Source organism: Agelaius phoeniceus, chromosome 3 (assembly GCF_051311805.1).
Source record: "Agelaius phoeniceus isolate bAgePho1 chromosome 3, bAgePho1.hap1, whole genome shotgun sequence".
Classification (NCBI taxonomy): domain Eukaryota; kingdom Metazoa; phylum Chordata; class Aves; order Passeriformes; family Icteridae; genus Agelaius; species Agelaius phoeniceus.
This window is the reverse complement of record NC_135267.1, coordinates 107596808-107618884: the sequence shown is the minus strand read 5'-3', so window position 1 is coordinate 107618884 and position 22077 is coordinate 107596808. Positions and strand designations below refer to the sequence as shown.

The window sequence follows — 22077 nt, the reverse complement described above, 5'->3', positions numbered from 1 at the left end:
AGAGATTGTTGGCCATTTTGTGCCTTCCAGTGAACTCATTGTTGTGAGACTGTTTTACTGATTAAACACCTGAATCAGAACATGAAATACTGTCTCAAGTGCCTTTAATCCAGACACAGAGAAACCAAGATTCCCACTTACAAGATTTGGCTGGACAGAATGCTGGGCCATCTTGTATATTCAGTATTTTTGCCAGGAAATGTTGGGCCAGGGAATCCTTGAGGTCCCTTCCAACCAGGTGGCACGTTGCCATGTTGTGAAGGGTTTTTAGGCTGAGGTGAGAGATGAGAATTTGACTTTAGGTTTTCAGAAGGCTGATTTATTTAATATTATATATTTAATAAAATATTTTATGATATTATATTAAAAGAAAATGAGATATTAAAACTATACTAAAGAAAAAGAAAAGAGACATCAGAAGGCTAGACAAGAATGATAATAAAAACCTGTGACAGATCAGAGTCTCAACACAGCTGGACTGGGATTGGTCATTAAGTAAAAACAATTCACATGGAACTAATCAAAGATGCACTTTTTGGTAAACAACTTCTAAACCACATTCTAAGCAATCAGATAATTATTGTTTACATTTTTTTTTCTGAGGCTTTTCAGGAGAAAAATCCTGGCGAAGGGATTTTTCAGAAAATATGGTGATAATGGCATGTGATGCTATGAGATTGCCATATGTGCTTTTGGAAAGAACTTCTTAAGTATGGGTTAGAAATCCAACTTTGTTAAGGTTTTTTTTTTTAATCAGGAATGTTTGGGGTTTTTTTCATATTGTAGATGTCAAAGTCTTCAAAAATGGCATCGAAAATGGAGGAAATCCTGAGCGATGGCCGGTTCAGCTGCGTTGCCAGGGATCCCAGGTTTTGGGAGATGCCTGAAAAGGAACGTAAAGTCAAGATTGACAAGCGATTCCGAGCCATGTTCCATGACAAGAAGTTCAAGCTGAGGTACACAGTGGATAAAAGAGGTCGCCCTGTTAACTACAGCTCTGCAGAGAACCTCAGGAAGTTTTATGCCTTGTCAGAATCTGACTCTGATCTTTCAGAAAGTGAGAGTAAAGAGCTCAAGGTAAAGAAAAAAAAGAAAAAGAAAGGTAAAGGAGAAGGAGAATCTGCAAAGATCCCTGCTGGTGACCTCCCAAAGGAGGAGGGCAAAAAAACCCAAAATGGGATGGACCAAACATGTGAAGCAGTGACTAAACTAAATGACCTTAAAAAAGGACAAAAAAGTAAATCTAAGTTCAGCTTGAAAGAGGACTCACAGAAACCTGCAGTGGAAGATGACCACTCTCAGGAAAACAAGGGCCTTCTACCCAAAGGGGAAAACAAGCAAGGAGGAAGACCCATTTCAATTCAAGACAAGGAAAAGTCTTCACAAGGAAGTGCCACCAAATCAGTCAAAGCTCCCAAGAGGGACCACTCCCTAGGAGGGAAAATAAAAGAATCAGGTTAGTTGTTCAAATAACAAGGAGAATTCAGTTGTGTTCATGTGGATGTTGATGCTTTTGTTTTATCCATGGAAGATATTTTGCAAGATTAGTTATAAAATAGCTGGCTGACTCAGATTCAGTGCTGCTGAAGGATTGGAGTTGGTCAGCTCTGCATAGAATCAGTTCTGATTCTTCAGTAAGATTGTGAACATCCCAGTCCTTTTAATTGTTGGAGCTGAAATTGTTGGTTAGTTAGGAAAGTAAAATTTGTAAAAGCATATACACTGCTGTGTTTATCAAACTGATCAGCAGATGTGTGAACTGATACCATGAAGGCCCATCACAGCTTGTGGACTGAAATTGTAAACATGGCAGCACTGAGCCATTAATATTAGGGGGGATTAGAAAGAACAAGGCTTTAGAAGAAAAACTATTTATATTGTTTGTGCATGTGTATAGTCTCCATTATTAAATAGATTTCTACATGTTGATTCTGTAATATAAATAAAATTGCAGAATATTTAATTACAGTTGTGATTGATAGTACAATTCTGGGCCTGAAGAGTAATTAAATTAGATTAGACCAGACAAACAAAAGAGGAAACACTGATGTTTTCTGTTACTTGCTGCTGCATAGTTACACCTTTCAGGAGTCTTGTAAATAGGTATGAAAAAGCCCTGAAGTTTTCCTTTTTGTAAAGGGTCATGTGTAATTGTAACATAAAAATGTATCTAATGTTTATCTTTCTGTGCTCAGATGTCTGTGACCAAAGTGTGAAATGTAAAAGCCAGTTAGAGGAAGAAGCCTCTTCAAGTGAAGATGCAGAATTGGAAGAAGAGGAATCAGACGATGGTGGAGAAGCAGGCGAGGAAGAGGAGCCAGAAGATGATGGGGAAATGGGTGAAGATGACAGTGATTCAGAAGATGATGAAGAAAGTGACAGCGGGCCTGATCTAGCCAGAGGCATAGGGAACATTGACACGAGCTCAGAGGATGATGAGGATTTAAATGAGCTCTTTCCAAAGGAACCAGAGATCGAGCACTCCTGGCGTGAGCTGGATAAAGATGCCCCTCGTGGAGATGAGGTATGTGGAAAGCAACTTTCAGAGCTGCTTTTTACATACTTTGCATGTAAAAAGCATACTTTGAGGTATTTCCACTTTGCATGTGAAAAGTTGCTCCATGACAAACTCAGAAATGTTTTGAGTTCATTATAGACCATCAGCTATGGAACAGTTTGTGGAAGTAATTTTCATAAAGGTTTTTCAGCCTTTTAATGACAGAATGGAAGTGGTAATGAAATTGTCTGACAATGAGAGACTTGCAGTTTTCACTGGTATCTCCTCTTCCCCTAAGCACACTTACCTATACCTATGGATGAGCTGTCTAAATGTGAAAGGACAAACAAAATGGAGCCTTTCAGTAATTGCAGAATTTAAATAGTACTGCTTTTGTTCATTACTGGTTATTTTCACTTTTCAAAAATTTAGTTATTTAACTCACACTTTAAGAAATTAAGGCATCATGAGACAGTGAAATAAGACTTTACATGTAGCACAGTCAGTGTGTAAAGAAATCACAGCACTCTAGTGCTGTCACAATAGTGGTAGTGGTTGCTCCTGAGACCAACAATGTTTGATGTTAACAAAATCCTGAGTGATGATGTTGTCACTGCAGTTCTAAATCTGTGATTGGTGCAGTCCATTCTGTGGTGCTTCACTATTTATGTCATTTTTATGTGCTCTGGTTATTGATGCTTCTCATCTTTGCAACTTTAAGTGATAAAAAGTCACGACAACAATGCTGCTTTTATTTTTTTCAGCAAAGTTTATTGCTGACTTTGATTTTTATCACTGAGTTCTGGTAGAGAATTGTGTATTCCCCACAACATTCAACAATTAAACCTAGAATTTTATGTTCTGAATTTTATGTTCTTTCAGATTACAAGTAGATTGGCTGTTTGTAATATGGATTGGGATAGGTTGAAGGCTAAGGATTTGTTGGCTCTATTTAATTCTTTCACACCCAAAGGAGGAACAGTGTTTTCTGTTAAGGTAAGAACTGGTTTCTAAAAGGAGTACTGACTTTTACTGTTAAAAAAAATAGACTACAAAATAAGAAGCAAGACAGGACTGTGGAGAACCAAAAGAAATATTAATGTGTTTAAAAATAAACTATGTTGCAATTTAACTTGCTGTAACAGGCATGTATTTGGCAGAGTTAGAGGCCAAAGCCATTGACTTGTGTTTCTGAGGTTGGCCCTCAGTGCTGGTTTTCTCTAGTGGGAGGAGACTACATTTCTTTGATTAGTTTAATATTCAGTGCTCTGTATGGCAGATAATCCAACCTTAGACCCAGCCTTAGACCTTACAATGAATTGGTTGTATTCTGGCCAGTTAAGTTATATTTTTCCATGCTTAGCTCTTTGCAATGCCTCAGCTCTCTGAGAAATTTTAATCAGCTACCTCTTTCTGAAAAGGGCCACAATGTACAATGAACAAAGTCAGGGTTCCTGTTGTTCTTCATCTGCTTCAAAATTCCTAGCAGGCAGTTTGGTTATTTTACTGTCTTTTCCATGCATTAAAATTAGGAAGCTATTAAAGTTTATGGAATTGATCCCTTTACTGATCCTAAATAAAAACTGTGAAGTTTAAAAGCCTGGAGAGATTTTTTTTTTTCTTAGCTAGTGTACACTACTTAAAAATTTCGTTTTGTGTTGGTGTATTTATAGATTTATCCTTCAGAGTTTGGGAAAGAGAGATTGAAAGAGGAAGAACAAAAAGGACCTGTGGAACTGTTTGATCTTCCAGAGAATACCACAGAGGATGATGGGTATTAATTTTAATTTTGTCTTCAGATGAGAGATATTATGTTTAATTCTTAGTGGAAATCGCAATCAACTCCTGTTTCCAGGAGTTCATATGTGCTAGTGTCCTGTGGACACCTTAATTTTTAGGTTTTTTTAGTTTTTTTTGAAGGTTGTTTTACAACAGGAACTGGTTCTTTATCAGTGCATTTAATAAATGCAGGATGATGAAACTTGAGAAGATGTGCTTTTTGATGCGAGTTCAAAATTTTATGATGTAGCTCATTGGAATAAACAATGGAACAAATACATGAGTAGCTTAAAAACCAGCATATCTCCTCTACAAATTGCCATTTATGCAGTAAACTCCCTTTAGTGCTCACTGCCAAAATTCTTACCTGTAAATCAACAGGGACTTTAGTCCAAGAATTCCCAGACTGAGATTTCTTGTGTGCCACCAGCAGCGGCCCTGGCCTCCTAGGCTGAGTTCCTCAGTCCTACCATTGTCCTGGCTTCTTCAGGCATGTCTTTTTTGCCTTTTTTTAGCTTTTGTTCAAGGTTTTGCTTTAATATTTTTCCAGAATTTCCAGATACTTGTCAGCCTGACTGGGGCCATATTTGCATAATGCATCTTGCTGGACTGTCCTGTATTTAGAAAATCTAGATGCTTCTAAAATAAGGGCAGATCCCTTTGAAGACTTTCTCTGGTGCATCAGGAGAGTGTAAGGTGGATGTAGAGCATGTTCTGAGGTCACCTGCATTGTGTTCATCAAGGTGCATCCTGAAGTGTTGGATTTACTGCTCAGTGGGCATGAGAGCATCTGGAATCCAACAGACAGAAATCCAGGTATCCCAGAGGTACCTCAGTGATACCTGTGCCCTTCAGATTCACTGAACCTCGTCCCTGTGACCTTTCAGTGGGCTCATGTACAATTTTCACACTTAACAAAACTGTCTGAAATAGTCTTTTTTACTTGAAGAAAACTCAATACTGGTGGAACTTTGTGCTGTTTAACATTTCATCTTACAAGATTAGGAGGGTGGTTGATTGGTGAATGTTCTTAATGAGTTGAATTAAAAGATACTGTGAATAAAAAGCTGTTAAAGCCAGCTCACCTGACTGGTCTTTTCTCCACTTTTGCAGGATTTACAGGGAAAAGCTGCGGGAGTACCAGTTCAAGCGACTGAAATACTTCTATGCAGTTGTGGAATGTGATTCTCCTGAAACAGCCAATAAAATTTATGAGGAGTGTGATGGACTGGAATTTGAAAGTAGCTGTTCTTTCATAGACCTGAGGTAACTCCACTGGGGATATTTTTGCACATTGGGCCAAAGAGGGTGAATTAAAGGCAGTTTATAATAATTCAGAGTAAATATTACTTTATTCTGTAACCAAAATGAGATATGAAGATAAATTATGCATCAGTGAGTTGTTAGGCTTCCCTTTGATTCCTCTTTCTTCTTTATAACCATTTTTATTGTAATATGTAAAGTTGAAGAGGATCTCTGCATAGAGAGTCTGTTTTCAGAGAAGCCAGATAAAAAAAGTTCTGATTACATCTTCAAGCTTTTGGTACAATTAAGTAAAGTGATAGGATTCAGAAAACCAAACTTTTTCCTTTTTCTCTCCCCAAGGGTCCAGAAGTGGATCTTTTTTGTGATTCCTTACCACCAGGCAAGATTATTGCTGCTGTTGTTACAAAGCTGCAATAGATATGTTAGTCCTTGTGAATGAGCTGGATGCTCTGAAATTTCAAAAGTCACGTTTGGGAAGGAAAGGATTTAAAATTATGGTTTGGTTTATTGTTAGTATTTCCTTTTGTTGCAAAAGCCCCCTTTCATTCTGAGCAGAAAAGTTACTAAATCACAAGAAGTTGTGACAAAAGCCTGTTTGTGTGCTGGGGCCTCTGTTATGGGCACCCTTGGAAGTCAGTGAAAGTTAAAGGTTTTTTGCTTTGAATCATATTCTAGAGAAGATATCTTTGTTAAGGGAACATGTAACTTTTCATAATTTTAAACACTGATAATATTTTACAACAAACTCAATTGTTTGAAAATCTCCCGTGATTTTGCTAATCTTCTGCTTTGTTAAATTTTAATGTTGAATACTGTTTATCACATTTTATTACATTTGCAAGGATTTAAAAAAATCACAAGTAATTTCTCAAGTAGTATAGCAAAGGTTTTGGGATTTTTTAAACTAAGTTCTTCAATTGCTACTTGTTAATTTTTGTTTTCCTTACTAATTATAATTTTCAAGATGTACCAAGCTTTCCTAAAAGGTTTGGAATTTCTCATTCATCTGTTTCCAAATCCTTTTTTATTCACTTTTTTCTTTTTAATTTTTAATATTAAACTTTCTGAGAAGATCATTCTTAAAACAAAACCACCAAAAAAGGCACCTGTGACCCTTTTTATACCAGGCTGAAAACAGAAATACTTCCCAAAGAGGGTGTTGTTATACACTGAAAACCTGTGGAACAGATCTGCAGAAGCCAGGCAATAAATCTTACATGTGTGGAGTACTTGTCCATATCTTCTGTTCCCTTCTCAGGCTGACCCCCTTTTTATTTTAGCTAATTCTTTCATGCTGATGTACCATACTCAGGAAAGCTTAGGCTGTTTATACTATGCAATTTCCCAGTGTATTTGAAGAATAACATGTTTTCTTTGCCTTCAAGATTTATTCCAGATAATGTTACATTTGATGATAAGCCAAAAGATGTAGCCTCAGAAGTGAACATAGCTGCTTATAAGCCAAAGTACTTCACATCTGCTGCTATGGGAACATCAAAGGTATCTTTACAGTGTTTTTGTAATGCTTTTCTTATTTGTTTAGTTTTGCTGTCAGCTTATGAATGATATATGTACTGGGGAAAAGATTCCTTGTTTATCTCCACCATTTCAAAATAAAGACATCTAGCATATTAAAAGATTTAAGCATGCTATGGACCTACAAGTTGCAACCCTGGTTTGGATTTTAAAGGGGATTGTGCTTCTCTTTTACAAATTAAATACTGAATTTTGACCTCATTATATCCCTGTGACAAGTTGCACATAAAATTGCTTTGTTATTTACAGCGAAATCCTTTTATTTGCCTAAAATGGATGTTAGTGTATAAATCAATAAGAGCTTTTTTGGTAGTAACGCCAGGCTTCAACAGTTGCTTCCCTTCCTTGTAGCAATTCATTCCTACTCTGTCCTGTTGAGAGCCAAAATTTCCATCTGGCCATGAAGTGAAGCAGATTGGAGAAGTGATTAGTTGAGAGAGAAGCACTTTGTGCTGGATCACGTTTCAGTCAGATCAGTTCCATCTTCTGCTCCAGGGCGCAGTTGCGCAAACGCTTCCATTGTCTCCATCAAAATCCGTGTGTGATTCCATGTGTGATTCCTGCAGTGAATTGCTGCTGGAAGAGGAAAAGAGAGGGGCTGGTGGCTGCTTCAACTCCAGGATCTGTTGTCACAAAGGAAATTTGGCTCACAGAGGTTTTGTGTTGCAGGACCTGCTGTTACAGAACCATTCAGTGCACGAGATTTCTGCTGTTTTTCTTGTAGCTCAAATTCATTAAAACTGACAGTAGAATAAATTCCAAAATTTCTCATTAAATTCGTGTTACTAAATGGTTATTATAGTGAGTTACTGTAGAGAGCATTACTAACAGGTAATTGAATGGAAAGTATAAAATCATTTTCCTTGAAAGAACAGTGTTACAGTGTTTAGTTTTTAGTGTTCCAGTTCTACAACTGGCATTCTTTCTTTTAAGGTAGATATCACATGGGATGAGACAGATCATGAGCGAGTAACATCACTCAGCAGAACTTTTAACAAAGAGGAGCTGCTTGACATGGATTTCCAAGCTTATTTGGCTTCATCAAGTGAAGAAGAGGAGGAACAGCAGCAAGGTACTTTGGTAATAAATATTGTACACAAAGCCATTAGCTGTAGGGTTTTGAATACAAATTATTTACATATTTAAGTGTCATATCTATAGAAAATGCTCTGAATATCATCTTCTACAGGGACAGTATTATATTTGTTGTATAATGATTGTGCCCCTGAGCAGAATCTTTAAATAGTTCAAACTGGAAGGGACCTTAAAGACCAGCACATCTAGCTCCAACACCCTGCCATTGGCAGGGACACCTTCCACTGGACTACAGTAGCTGCTTTCTGAATAGGGGCTTGCACCTCTGAGTAGAAAATCATTTTCTTGCAATTTGTTTCTTCTCTTACTCCCTTTTTTTCTCTTTTTTCAGGGTATTTTGACATCTCTCTGTCAAATTTGGCAATATCTGCTTTTAACCTGTTCATTTCTGAGATAAATTATAGGCCCATAGAACTTGAAGTGTTTCCTTTTCAGAGGAAAAGTCCTAGTTTGAAATGCAAGGTGGATAATGACTAAATGAGCAGGAACATCTTTCAAATGCTTTTTGATTCACAGACTTCTTAAGAATATAAAGAGAATTTCATCTAACTTTGTAAGGTGTATGAGTCTTCTGCATATGGTGCAGCAATGTTTAAATTCCTGTTTTAAATTGCTTGTTTTCATTCTAAAATTCATCCTGCTCTCAGTAATATATACAGCCTAGATTACAAGGCAAATAAAATTTCATTAAACCTTAATTAGGTCTTTCAAACAGATGTTAAAATTGATTTATACCGCATTAAAGCAGGTTGCTGCAATCAGAGATGAGCTTGGAGCATGCAAAAAAACATTACAGATTCTTCTGGTTATAGAGTTGGGAAATCTTGTGGCAGCAAACTCTCTCATCTTGGCAGTGATATTGTCCACTTGTTTCTCTCCTCACATGAAAACTCACAAACTGCACTGTAATGCACTTTAGTTTCTCTAGCAATACTTAGTGAAGTCTGTAAAGGGGACCAGGGGATGCAGAGTAGAGCACTTACATCTTCTCTCAGGTACAAGGCTATCAATTTGCTAAAGATAAGCATCTGTGATACGGTGGTGATGAAAGCAAATATTCATGTGAACAACACTTCAGGAATTTTAAAGAGTAAAGTTCCATTGCTGGGAAGGGAAAAAAAATGACCTTAAATAATCTTACCACGCTAATAAATTTTAAATCTGGAAATATCTAGATTCAAATGATGTTTTGAAAAGTAGGTTGCTAATAGAGGAATTATGTTGTCATGTCTTTAATATGTTCCTGACATTTTATCCATTCACTTATGTGATACAAAACAGGATTCCATCTGTCAGGGTTCCATCCAGCAGAATTATGTGGTGCTATGCACAAATGGGAAAAATCAATGTCAGCTGCTTGAATGGAAATGTAGGAGTCTGATAAGGAGGAAAAAATGTCCTGGACTTCTATTCGTACTTTTCAAACTTATTAAAATGTTTTATTTTTAAAAGGGTTTTTGTTGGCCTGTTGTAACATTTTTTTTCATGGAATTTTTCAACTTAAAATATGTGCACCATGAATGTTAGTATTACTGTTAAACAACAGTTCTGTAACATCAAGGATTTCAGTGACCTGGAATGTTGTGGTTCATAGCACAAAATTTGTCCTTTACATTGCTTCTGAATTTTCTGTTACTTGGGTACATTTACCCCAGTTAGGAAGTGTTTGTGGCATTCATCAAATCCAGCCCATAACTGCTATTTTGACAATGTGGACCAGTGATTTAGTGTATGACATTTTAAATATGCTTCAAATTAAGCATTATGGGGTTTATGTCTAAGCTTTTAATCTGTTTGGGTTTTTTAATCTTTACAAGAGCAACATCTTTTCTGCTCTTCTGCTTTGCACAGCATACAAGCAGTGAAACAGACTCTATGATAAATACTTTTACAGGACTTTTTTAAATTAGCTGGTCTTGATAGAATCATGGAATATCCTGAGTTGGAAGGGACCCATGAGGATCATTGGATCCAAGTTGTGACTCCACAAAGAGAAAACTAAAAGTTAAACCTAAGAGTTGTCCAAGCACTGAACACCACCAGGCTTGTAGGAGCTCCATGTAGATCCCTGCTCTCCTCAGTGGGAACCTGAGCAGGAAGCCCAGTCTCCTGTGGTATTTGACTTCCAATATAAGACTCCACAAAGCCAGTAGGTCTTTTGTGCTGCTGTCCTGACACCAGAGGTACACAAGTGCAGTGAAAGGAAGGGAGGGAAGAATTTTTGTTTAAATAATGCTGCTAAATCTTATTTTCAATAATTAAGGTTAGATAGAATCAGACTAGTTTTCAAATATTTTTACAACTCTGAAATCTATTTGTTGCAATAAGTCATGACTATTAGTATATAAATTTAAATGCATATATAGCATTTTATTAGGTAAGGTACAGCCTTTTTCTCTTAAAAATGAACAGTATCCACATGTGTTTATATTTGCTAAAGCTATTACAGAAGGCTAAGAAATGGAGGGTGACAGAAGTAGAACATGTGGTTATTTACTATTGTCTGTGGAAAGAAGCAGCAAGAGGGTTTAGCAGTTTATGAGTTGGCCAAGCCTGGGTGGAATTTCATGGGAATTTCAGAATGCAAATACCACAACCTGATTATTTGCTTTCTGTAAAACATCAGAAACTTGATATAACTGATGCAGATGTTGGATACTTTTCCAAAGCATGTTTGCAGGAGCTGTTGGGTTTGGTTTGTAATTAAAGGTGCTTGTAAGGCCAAGAAGGGTCATGGCAGCATTCCTCCTAGGAAGTTGATACCAACTGTTGGAGGTGTCCAGTAACATGAAGAGCACATCTCCCTGTGCTTTTGCAGGCCAGTGAGTCCCTGCTCAGGACTGCCTCTGATTGCCAGAGTGTGTTAACCTTGCCTGAGGTCTGGCTGGCTCAGAGCTGTGCCTGCAGTGGTGCCAGCTCACCTCTGCACAGACAGCTGCTTGAAGGCTGCAGCTACAAAACTCACCTGGTTTGCAAGGGCAGGTTTAAAAACTGCACCCAGTGCACAGCCCTCAATACTTAGACTACACAGACCTGAAGGAAAATGCAAAAAAAAATCTAAGAAAAAGCCATAATTCAGTGTTTGCCATTAATTTACTGTTATCTGTCTGTTTGCATTCTCTTCTTCCAGTATCTTTTCTCCTTGAAAAATCTTATGAAAAGGCATTAACTTTGGTAGGCTTTGAATAAACTTCTTCTTCTTGTATTCTAAATTTGTGTTCTAAATTTTTAATTTTTTTTATTATCACTGGGATGAACTAATGGGATTTGCACAAATCCTTGTTCAGGAAGTGCTTAGAATGTGGGGAAAATGGGGTTAAACCCCAGTGTTTTCTTTGACATTATTCTCTGGCTCACAATTGACATCAACATATTTAATTTTTCATAGTATGCTGTAGTGCAAAAACCTCTACCTCAGACTTGATTCTTGAACACTGGAGTGTAAAGCTTTTTTGTTTTAATTCTCTGGGTCTACATGCATTGTATGTATTTTGGTTTTTATTTTTTATCTATGTGAATTTGAGTAACTACCCTGAATAAAATTGAGACATTTAGGGCAATTTTTATGGTATGGCCATCAGCATCCAAGTCAGTAGCTGAGTTTTCTGCTTTGCCATTACATCATGGAAATAAAATTTCCCCCACCTTTAAAATAATTCAGCTTTGCAGCAGACCTCTTGTCAGATGTTATATCTGCAAAAAGTTTTCTACTGTCTTTAGTTTCTAAGGCTGAGTTTTTGTAAAAAAAGAATCATTTACTCAGCTATTGCAAGATAATCTCTTCTTAAACTAAGAACATGATCTCCTCACAACCCTGTGATTACAAGAACATGATCTCAGCTAACTCAGCTGCCAGTCACTGATTTAATTTATTGAACCTCTGCATTTGGTTATATTTGGTATTAATGTCATCTTTGAAAAACAAATTGTATTGGAATATTTCTGACCAGCCTCGCTATTTGAACTTCCTTATTTTAAAATATTATAGCACTTCTATTACTACTTTCTTTTGAAAACAATAAGAATGTGCCTGTATTTTATACTCTAAATTTCATCAGTTCTTGCCTTTTTTCTCCTTCCCAGGTTGATTGTATTTCTCTTGCAGTGCAGCAGTTAATGCCCCAGAATTTTTTGGTTTGTGTGTTTTGTTCAAAAAGCCTTTGAACAAGCTGTTGGCAGAAAGTATTGCTGCCTTAATATCCATCAGAAAGTGGTTCCTGATGTTGTGCAATACAGCTTGATACTTGAAAGCCACTGACAAGGTTATTTGAACTCTGAACAAACTTTGAGAGCAAACTCAGCTCACTTTCCTTTCTTGCAGCTGTTGTCAAATGTGCTTTATTTGCTTACAGAATTAAAAGCTCCTTCAGTTCTTTTGAAGGCAATGTTGAACATTTTTTTTTTAACTGTCAGTTTTGACAGAAGAAATACAAGTTCTGTCTAAATGAGAAAGAATGACAATATGCATTGCCACTTAGATTTCTCTTAGCAAAACAAGTGATAAATACAAACTGGTAGCCTCTTGCCTATCCAGGTTCTAGGGATCCTCTTTTAGCTTAAGGCTTTTTTCAGTTCCCATGCAGTACAGCCTCTTCTTTCTCAGGGCACTAGGAATAAGAAACAACCAAATGTCTTCTTTTTCTACTTGTCTTCAAAACAGAGTTGCCTTTTGCTTTCTGGATGAGCAGATGCTTCCCTCTTAGATCTCTGATGAGGAATGTAGAAAAGCAGCTGCAGCTGACTTGTCCCCATGTGCCATGTGAAAGATGAGCCAGCAGGGACTGAGCTTGGCCTGGCTGAACAGAGCTTTGGCTGGAAAGAAGGGTTTATGAACTTTGGGAGAAGGGACAGGCAATTCAGGGGGATTACAAAGGTGTTGGGAGGTTGTGCAGGGAGAAAATAAGAAGGGTTACAGCCAAACTAGGAATTAACCCGATTGCTGCTGTGGAAGACAAAAATTGTCTATATAAATAAAAAATTGTCTATATAAATACATTTGCAATAAGAGGAGAGCTAAGGAGGATCTCCATCCTTTACTGGATGTAGGGGGAAGCACTGTGACAAGGAATGAGTGAAAGACTGCAGTACTAATGCCTCCTTTGCCTCAGTCTTTAACAGTAATGCCAGTTCTCTGGGTACCTGAACTGGGAGCAGAAAGAAGCCCCCTTAATCCAAAGAGAAATGGTCAGTGATCTGCTACACCACAATAGAGACACAAAAGTCTGTGGGGCCAGATGGGCTCCACCCAAGGGTACTGAGGGAGCTGGCACATGCCATATGCTCTTAGCCACTTGCCATCATTTTTGAGCAGTCCTGGATAATCAGGGAGGTTCCAGCTGACTGGAAGTTAGCAGAGGTAATGCCCATCTACACAAAGGGCTGGTTTTGGAGATTTGCATTCCACTCTGCTGGAAGGGACTCTGAAAGTAATAATTCTAAAATCCAGTGAAGGATGTGTTTCCAGTGAGTGATTTCCTTTGCAGAACAAATTGTCTTTTGTCTTTTCAGATACTATTTTATTTCATCTAAATAAAAAAGGGAATTCTTCAACTGGCTACTCTGTGGGGTAATAATAGATGAAAATATTTTATATTTTCTTCTGGAAATAATCTGTGTATCTTAGGTTTATTTCATAAAGATTAACTTCAGTTGCTCATTTTCATGAGGCTCTCTGTGATAACTTTGCTCTCTCCTCCTAGATGGTGATGTAGCTCATGAAATGGAAGATGACAAACCCAGGAAAAGCCAAAAAGATGATGAAGAGCAAATTGCCAAGTACAGAGAACTTTTGCAAAGCATCCAAGAAAAAGAGAAAAAACAGGAAGAAAAGGATATAGGAATGGAGATTAAATGGGTTCCAGGTAGGGTTTATTTTTTTTTTCTTTTCCTGCCTTGGCAGATATGCAGTTTGGTCTGCTGACAAGGATATAGTGTAAGGTGCTGAGTTTATAGTAGGAGAAACATTCCCCATAAATTGAAATCCATATTGTTTACAGAGAGGGAAATAGAAGAAATAACATGACTGGACTCAGTTCCTCAGCTGTAAGTTTCTTTTTATAGATCATTTTTTGCCAGGATTTTTTGTACTTGCTTTTTGAATTATCACTTTATAGATGTTTTTTAAGTAGAATTCATGTGTTTGCTATAGAGTCATAAAACATACTTACACTTTTAAAAATGAAAAACAGTATGATTTGGAAACATAGTGTATAATTAGAGCAGAGTGGTTTGGAAGTGTTGCTTGCATAATGCTAAAGATTTGGGGGAGCAAAGAGGAAGAAGTCTGACCTTCCAGTGAAACTGCTCTGGAGAAGGCAAGGTATGAGGAATGGCTGAGGAACAGTGACATCCAGATTGACACCTGGAAATCAGTGAAAGGTAACTTAGCCATGTGGCATCCCAGCATAACTCATCTGGAGAGCCATGCATGAGTGCCTAGTTCTCTTTTTGCTTTGTGACAAAAAGCCACTCGGACTGAATGCTTTCTGTGAGGTGCAGTGAGCCAGTTTAATAGCTCCCTACATCCACAGAGGGAAAGGTTTGCACTGTGGCATCAACTTGATCCTGGCCCAGAGCTCATTCTGACTGCCTGTACCAGCCCTGCCACTTGGTACATCTCTGAAAGCCTAATTTTGTTTGCTAAAGTAACAGAACTACTCTGGAAAAGAAGAAATCTGGGTATTTTCCACTGAGTTAGCATGTCAAATAGGCAAATGTTCAGAGGGTTAAATGTGCAGCTGAAAGAGTAGGAAATGACATTCCCTTCTTGGGAGCAGCTATGGCACTGCAGCCTGTCAGGACACAGCCCTGTTCTGTTACTGCATGGAGCAAGACCAGACACATGCCAGGATCCAGGCCCTTCACTGCTGATGGGTTAATCCCAGCTAGGAATGCATATCTAATGATATGATTTATACAAATATTATTCTGAGTTGTAACTCAGGTAACTTCTGCTGAATAGAAGTTCTGCTTGGTTTGAAATATTCTCATTTCTGACGGTTCACTGAAACGGACATAACTGAACAGAACAATTTTATTCCTGTTTCTTCATCAGACCTGTATTCAAAAGGATACATGGGCATTAAAAATTGTGTGCTTTCAATCATGCTTTTATAATTTCAATAATTTCTGGCATGAATTCTGTCAAAACCTTTTTGGAAAAGCATGTATCATGCAGCCAGGACAAGAGCTCACTGACACAGTGTTGTACTCCATCTGTCCACAGCATGTCAGTACTTGCATTCACAATGTTGCTCACTCAGTAGTTAATTCATTGTGTCACTGAGCATTCAAGGCCAAGGAGCTTTCATAGATAGGTAGCTTTATAAGACTTCTACAGAGATTTGTTGTTTTGCCACCTTTCAGAGTGAAGATGGATACCACAGGGGAATCAATTGCTGCTAGGAGTGTGTTTTGTATTTATATATGTTTGTATTTAGGTGTTGTTAAAGTAACTATTTTTTTGTGTTGGTTTTGGAAAACACGTTTGGAGGGTTTTTTGTTTATTATTCATTCTGTTTTTTGAAGAATTTTGAAAATTGTATGAAAGAAGTCCTGTAAATTTATAAAAGTTTGAGCAACTTAATGTGGTAACATGTTCAGGAATCTAAAGTAAGCCATTCATTTTAGGAGATGGAAAATTGTTTTAAGGGAGACCAAAGGAAACTCTTCAGCCTTGCTTGCCCTGAGAGAGCACAAAGTTTTCTAAGAGGCTGTCCTTAAGACTGTACCTTGCATGTTATGAGTAAATTGCATTCACATTTAGTGGCAATGGGGTATTAACTGTAGTAGAGATGGAATCCAGGTCTGTGTTGCATGGGCTCTTGTTTCTTTGCAATGGAACTTGACTTTAGAAAATTTAGTTTGTTACATCCTTACACCTAGTCCAACCCCTTCCCTACTGCAGCTTCTTGTAGGACTCCTAAGACTTTTGCTATGTCCTTATCTCTTTGGAGGGAGGGATGGTAAAAAAACCCAAACAACCAAATAAACCCCTCCTATCTTGATGAATTTGACTGATTTTTGTCTGAATTTAGCTGGATGTCCATGCACAGGGTCAGGTTTGTTCATACAATTTTAGGTTCGATGTGCATGTGTGCACAATGAACTTTACATGGCTAGTTTATAGTATTTGATGTTAATTTAGCAACTGTGATTTTACAGTATATGTTAACATTTCCTCATTTCTTACCCTGAAAAATGAGAGGTTTATTGAAGGGCAGAGGTTCTGGAAATCACAGAAGTGTTCACTTGCCTTTTTTGGACACTGTTCCCCTCCACAAGGGCAGCAGTGCCACTTCTGGCTATTGGCCCCTGCAATACAGTTTTGTCTAAAACACAAGTCATAAAAGTAAAAATGGGTGTCTTAAATTTGCTTTTGAGTCAAAAAATTCAGCCATTACTTATTTCAGGCAGCATTTGATGAAGAGGTCCTGCACACCTGAAGGGGTTACTCTTTTATATATTTATTTTTGTATTGTGGAGCATAGGCTGTACATGCTGCACAGTAGTTTATAGCTCTGGCAATTTATACATGCTTGAAGCTGTGCTTCCTTATGGGAGGGAGGATAGTTAGTTATGGTTTTTTTCCTTGAACAAATGTGCTCTTTTAAATTTCAAAATCATTTCTGTTTAGTTGGAGCATTCTGGGCATTCACAAATAGTTTTTGTTGTATTCTCTGAAGACTCCTTAGTTTTTTTCAGAACTAGATTATGTCTGTTGAAATATTTTTATTATCATGTTCTGCCTTAATGTGCTTGACTTATTGCAAAATCTTTTTCCTGTCCAAATGTTTAATACATGGAAGAATTACAACAGTTAAATCTAGGAAGTTTTTCAGTTGAAAGGCAGATATTTGAATTAATTTAAAATTTTGAGTTTTGGCAGAGTTATTTACACATGGTTATAGAAAGCATACTTTGTCAGTGATTCAGTTATTCTTGAATCAAAATAGTTTTAAATAAACCACCGTGCCAGCAAAAATAAATTAGATGTAGTTCCAACTCTCTTTGGTCTGTTTCTTCTAGGCACAAAATCAGTGTTATATTCAAGCATCCATCTGTTTTCTTAATCATATCTGATTTAAGCAACAATTACTATGAATCCTTATCCAGCTCCCAAAGCTCCCCTTAGAAAGTGAAAAGAGAGAAGACCACAACTGCATTTTCTTGATGATATTCAGCCAAGTTTTTGGGGGCGTTTTTTGAACTTCAAAACTTTTCCATTGGGAAGAACGAGATGTAAATATTTAGCTAGGCTTAGAGCAAAATTTCAAATTTGTTTTGGTCAGAAGTAGAATAGAAGGCTGTGGTGTCCTTAAAGTGCATAGTAAAGCCCAAGTGTACAGTTAGAGGTGATGTTGAGCACAGAAAGGCTCGTAGGAAATATTTCTTTAGACTCCATAGGAAATATTTCCATAGGAAATATTTATTAGACTCCATGTGGGTCACTGCTGAGTGTGTCCCTTCCTGGAGAGTCCTCAGCTCCTGCAGCATGTGCTGAGCTGTGGGGGGGCTCACACCTGACAGCTGCTACCTGTGGTGGGTTCTCACAGGCAGTTTTACTGCTTAGCAAAATTTGGCTGGCTTGAAATATTTTGTCTTTGGAGGTGACAAATTCTAATGTTATCAGACTACTTCTATTTGCTGTTCCTTTCAGCTACCTGCAACAAGGTGTTTCATTCTTCTGGTGAGGCATTACACACAAGATTAACTTGTTTGTTTAGGTTTCCTGAGAACAGAAATGTACCTTTCTAGCCTCTAATAACAGTGACACTTGCAGGCTGTTAAACTTCCATGAGTTTTCAGAATTGAGTGTTTGGAGAAGTAAAAATTCTGCCTGCACCCATCCCTTGCTGCTCCACCAGTGTGAACAGAAGTGTGTTTAGGTTTGCTGTAGTATTTACAACATGTTTAATCCTTTACCTGAAGTATGATTTTATTGCATGCTAATATAGATGACCTTTTCCCCTCTTTTGTGAAGATTAAATAAAACTATTGATTCATTAATTCTAAATAAAAAATTATGTCAATAAGGGTATATAAGTTAGACCTTTCTATGGCCAGCTAGTATTTCTACCTAAAGTAGACAATTCCTTTCACTTTCTGGAATCAAAATCCTTTTGACCACTTAAATACACTCTTCTGCTCGGGAAGTGGTCTGGACAGTAGTTTCTAAGCCATTCTAATCTGTGGAGAAACTCTAATGCCTTTCATGAGACTGCCAAATACCACAAGAAAGGGTTGGATTTTCCTCCAAGTTCTTCAGTGCCAGATGGATCAAATGATTCAATTTTCCAGGCAAATAAATCAGAAATATTGTAACTTCCTTTCAGATTTTGGGTCTCTCTTTTGCTGGAGATGTGACATAAATACAGAATTAAAAAAAATATATACTATCTTCAAAGAGAATCTGCAAGGTTGTTACCTGACCAGTAATTTTTTCCATAAAAGTACTACAAAGTATTCAAAGTTATAGTGGTTCAGTTTCAAGGAAGCTGATGACTCTGCTTTCATGGACTTTGAAGATAACCAAATATTTCTTCTTGTATGACAGTTTCTTACTGGCATGTTTTTTAGTCAATCTATGCAAAATCCTTCCTTTCTCGTGGCTCTGATTTGTTTGCTGGTTAAGTACCCAATTTTTGTGGCTGTGACAGTTTGCCACTTACTGTTCATTCTGGCACCTTTCCAGAGTAGTAGAAGGATCCTTTATCTTGTTTTTGCTCCACTCTTTTCCTCCTATGATCCTATGGTTTTAATATGATTTTAGATCTTGTCCACACTTCATATTTCAGACAAGTTGTAACCAGCTCCCCAGCCTTGAAATGATTTTTGGAGTGTCAATGAACTCAAAAACAGAGATTAGTGTTTGCAGTTTTTCAGAAAAAAATGTTCTGGCTGCTCTTCTCGGGATGGCTAGAGCTGTCCATGAAAGCTGCCCTGTTTATTCCACCACAATCATTGTTTTCAGTGCCTCCATACTGAGGAGAGCTGGAAGGAATGATGAGGAATGGGGACTTAGCAACTGAGAAATCTGGGAGAAAGAATGGGATCTAGTCTAGGGCATCTGGAGAAGTCTGAGTATGATTTCTAAGCAATAAAACTGGGATGAGGGCTGGGAGAGTAGGATGTGGTTAGGTCAGGGCTGGACTGGTGTGGCAGAAGAGAATGCTGAAGGGAGACCACCAGAAGTAGGACTGGGGAAGACACAATAAATATCAGGCTTGGAGAGTGAAACAGAAACAGGATTCCTACAAATTCCCAAGAAAACTCAGTCATTTTGTGGGAGACAATGTTACCTGTAGGATATCTGATTTATTGCCAAAGTAAAAAACAAAGTTTTAGTGAATGAAACAAGGAATTGCAGGTAGGAGAAAAATACGTCATTGCCCAGGCTGTTACCTCCTACCAGGAAAGTCAATTCCATTTCTTTGAATGAATTGTGCTCCAGTTTATTGCATTAAAGTCACTTAATCTCCTTAGATCATGAATTTATTTTTTGCAAGTGCCCATCTTCTGAAGAGTGGGCTGAACGTTTATGAGGTGCATCTGAAATCAGTTTTCATCCTCATAACATCCAAGTGCTCTGTGATGCAATGAATTTTAGAAAAGTATTCTTGATGCGTATGGAACTTTTTACCAAAACGAGAACATTGCTTTTAAATGAAGTGCATATTCTGATTTTAAGTATTCTACATGGGAATGCTTCAGATATTTAATGGATTTATTTTTAAGGTGATGTTCCTCCATCATTGAATACTCTAAATATGCATTCTTATAGAAAACTTCATTCTCTTCTGTTTACAAAAGGCTTAAAGGTTTGGACACACTTGTTTATGCAGATGAAAGTGTTGGGCATGGAAACAGTAGATGTCTGTGCTAAATTACAGAATTTAATGTAAACCTAACTCACACATGCAAACTTAACTGTCTGATCCTGTTAGGCCAGAATTATTAAGAGCCACATGTGTTGCACTTCTATGGGGTTTACTTTTCTAAAATGAAAAATACAGTGTTCAGCAGAGATCCTACAGCATTGTCAGAGCATTGTCACAGAGGCAAAGCTTCAGCAACGTAACTAATTCAGAATTTTAACTAATGATGGTGTGGTGCATTAAACATAAGGGCTCTGTGTATGTCTGTTGGTTTTATTGTGCATCTGTAGACTGCACAATTGCATGTCTGGAGAGGAGACCTTTCTGAGGAACAGCAGGTGTGTTGGGGATCAGACACCACATAGCCAACACTTCTTCTGATTCTTGTACAGTTTTTACTGAAGGAATGTTTTATTTGGAAAAATACATCCTGTAAAGCAATCTTCTTTATTAAGATGGGCTTTTAAGCAATATTTATGTTGTTTGCACAGACTGTTGAATAAAAGCTAGATAGCTCTTTTGCACAGGAGAAAACAGTTCATTAAAAAAAAATCAGATTCATCACGTTTTTTAAAATATGGCTTTTTTCCCAGGCCTCAAAGAAAGTGCTGAAGAAATGGTCAAAAACAGGTTGGAGGGAAAAGATAACCTGACTCCATGGCAAAAATATCTAGAGAAGAAGAAAGAAAAAAGAATGCTTAAGAAAAAGAGAAAGGTATTTTATATGTTTATATTGGCCATTTGAGGGGGAGTTGTTGTTTCTTTTCTTATTTGTTGTTAATGTTTGATTCAGATAAACAGAATAAATTGTCCAGCTGCCAGTGCTATTTTAAGGTTAGAATATTCAGTGGTCACTCATGTGGAAGTACTGGGAGGACTTCATCAAACCTACAGAGGAAAAGGATATTCATACTGCTGATCATACATATGCTTACACAAAACACCTTTTACCTACTTGTGCTGCTGTAAAGATAAATTAGTCATAATAATAATTGGCTTTAATTTGCATTTTTAATGCATTAGAAATGGTCTTTTTGCTCCTGTGTGCATATCAACTCAAAGTTGTTATGACAATGATAATTGTAGTTGTTATGACAACGATAATTTGGAAATTTTGGGGCTAAAATAATTCAGACTTGTTTCCCAAACCTGTAATAGCAAAGAATTAATAGCTGCAAAGAGCAAGTCAAATTTCAAATTGCAGGAGAAAAAAAAAGGCATGTGGCATGCAGAATCTAGATTTTCTAAAGTCTTCAATTACTTCCAGTGTAACTCACATTGCTGAATTACACTTCTGAGAGTAAACTCTACACCTTGAGTTACTCTGTCCATGTCCATTAATTTTAACTGACACTTGATGAGTAAGTTCTTTAAGCTGATAAGTGCTCAAAATGGAGCAAGCAGCACTGTTCAGTAGCAGAACAACTTTCTCTAGCTTGACATGCTTGTCCAGTTTGATAAATTAAGTCAAGGAGCAAGGTGTATGACACACTACTACCAGTAAGAAAATTTGTTCTTTTAAATCTGAACTCCAGCTTTTTGAAGTCTGCAGTGCAAAATGAACTTTCTTACTCAAATTTGTCCCCAAGCATAGCTTTTGTGAAACAAAAAGTAAGGACATAACAGTGCTGATCCTGTAATTTTGTTGAAATGGTTGTCTGATGTATCACAGTTTGGGGATATGCCTAATAAAATGCATCAAAGAGGGTTGAAATTGTCAATTTCTATCAATTGTCAATGACTATCAATTTTTACTGTGCTCTGGTTTTTTGATGATCCATGTACAGTATTTCATTTTTCATCTTAATAGCTACTAACAGAATATCTCGTTCCAACAAAACTTAAATAGTTGATTGATTGAAATAGTGTTGAAATAATCAAATGGTGATTGAAATAATGTTTGTGCTTTGTTACAGGCTGCTGCTGAGAGAGAAGAGAGTGAAGATGAACTTCCACCTGATGTTGATCTCAATGACCCCTACTTTGCTGAAGAATTTGAGAAAACAGGTCAGTCAAGACAGGCAACTT

General features: G+C 37.3%; 1 protein-coding gene across 2 annotated transcripts in view; it reads left to right on the top strand.

Annotated features, from left to right (window-relative positions):
* ESF1 (ESF1 nucleolar pre-rRNA processing protein) overlaps positions 1 to 22077 on the top strand; it is a 30928-nt gene that overhangs the window by 1903 nt on the left and 6948 nt on the right. For both annotated transcript variants that reach the window (XM_077176109.1, XM_054630200.2), the window contains exons 2-11: positions 787 to 1456; positions 2196 to 2524; positions 3380 to 3493; positions 4171 to 4271; positions 5390 to 5542; positions 6928 to 7042; positions 8012 to 8150; positions 13873 to 14034; positions 20643 to 20764; positions 21966 to 22056. In XM_077176109.1, coding sequence (XP_077032224.1) covers positions 787 to 1456; positions 2196 to 2524; positions 3380 to 3493; positions 4171 to 4271; positions 5390 to 5542; positions 6928 to 7042; positions 8012 to 8150; positions 13873 to 14034; positions 20643 to 20764; positions 21966 to 22056 — 1996 coding nt within the window. The remainder of the gene's footprint in view (positions 1 to 786; positions 1457 to 2195; positions 2525 to 3379; positions 3494 to 4170; positions 4272 to 5389; positions 5543 to 6927; positions 7043 to 8011; positions 8151 to 13872; positions 14035 to 20642; positions 20765 to 21965; positions 22057 to 22077) is intronic.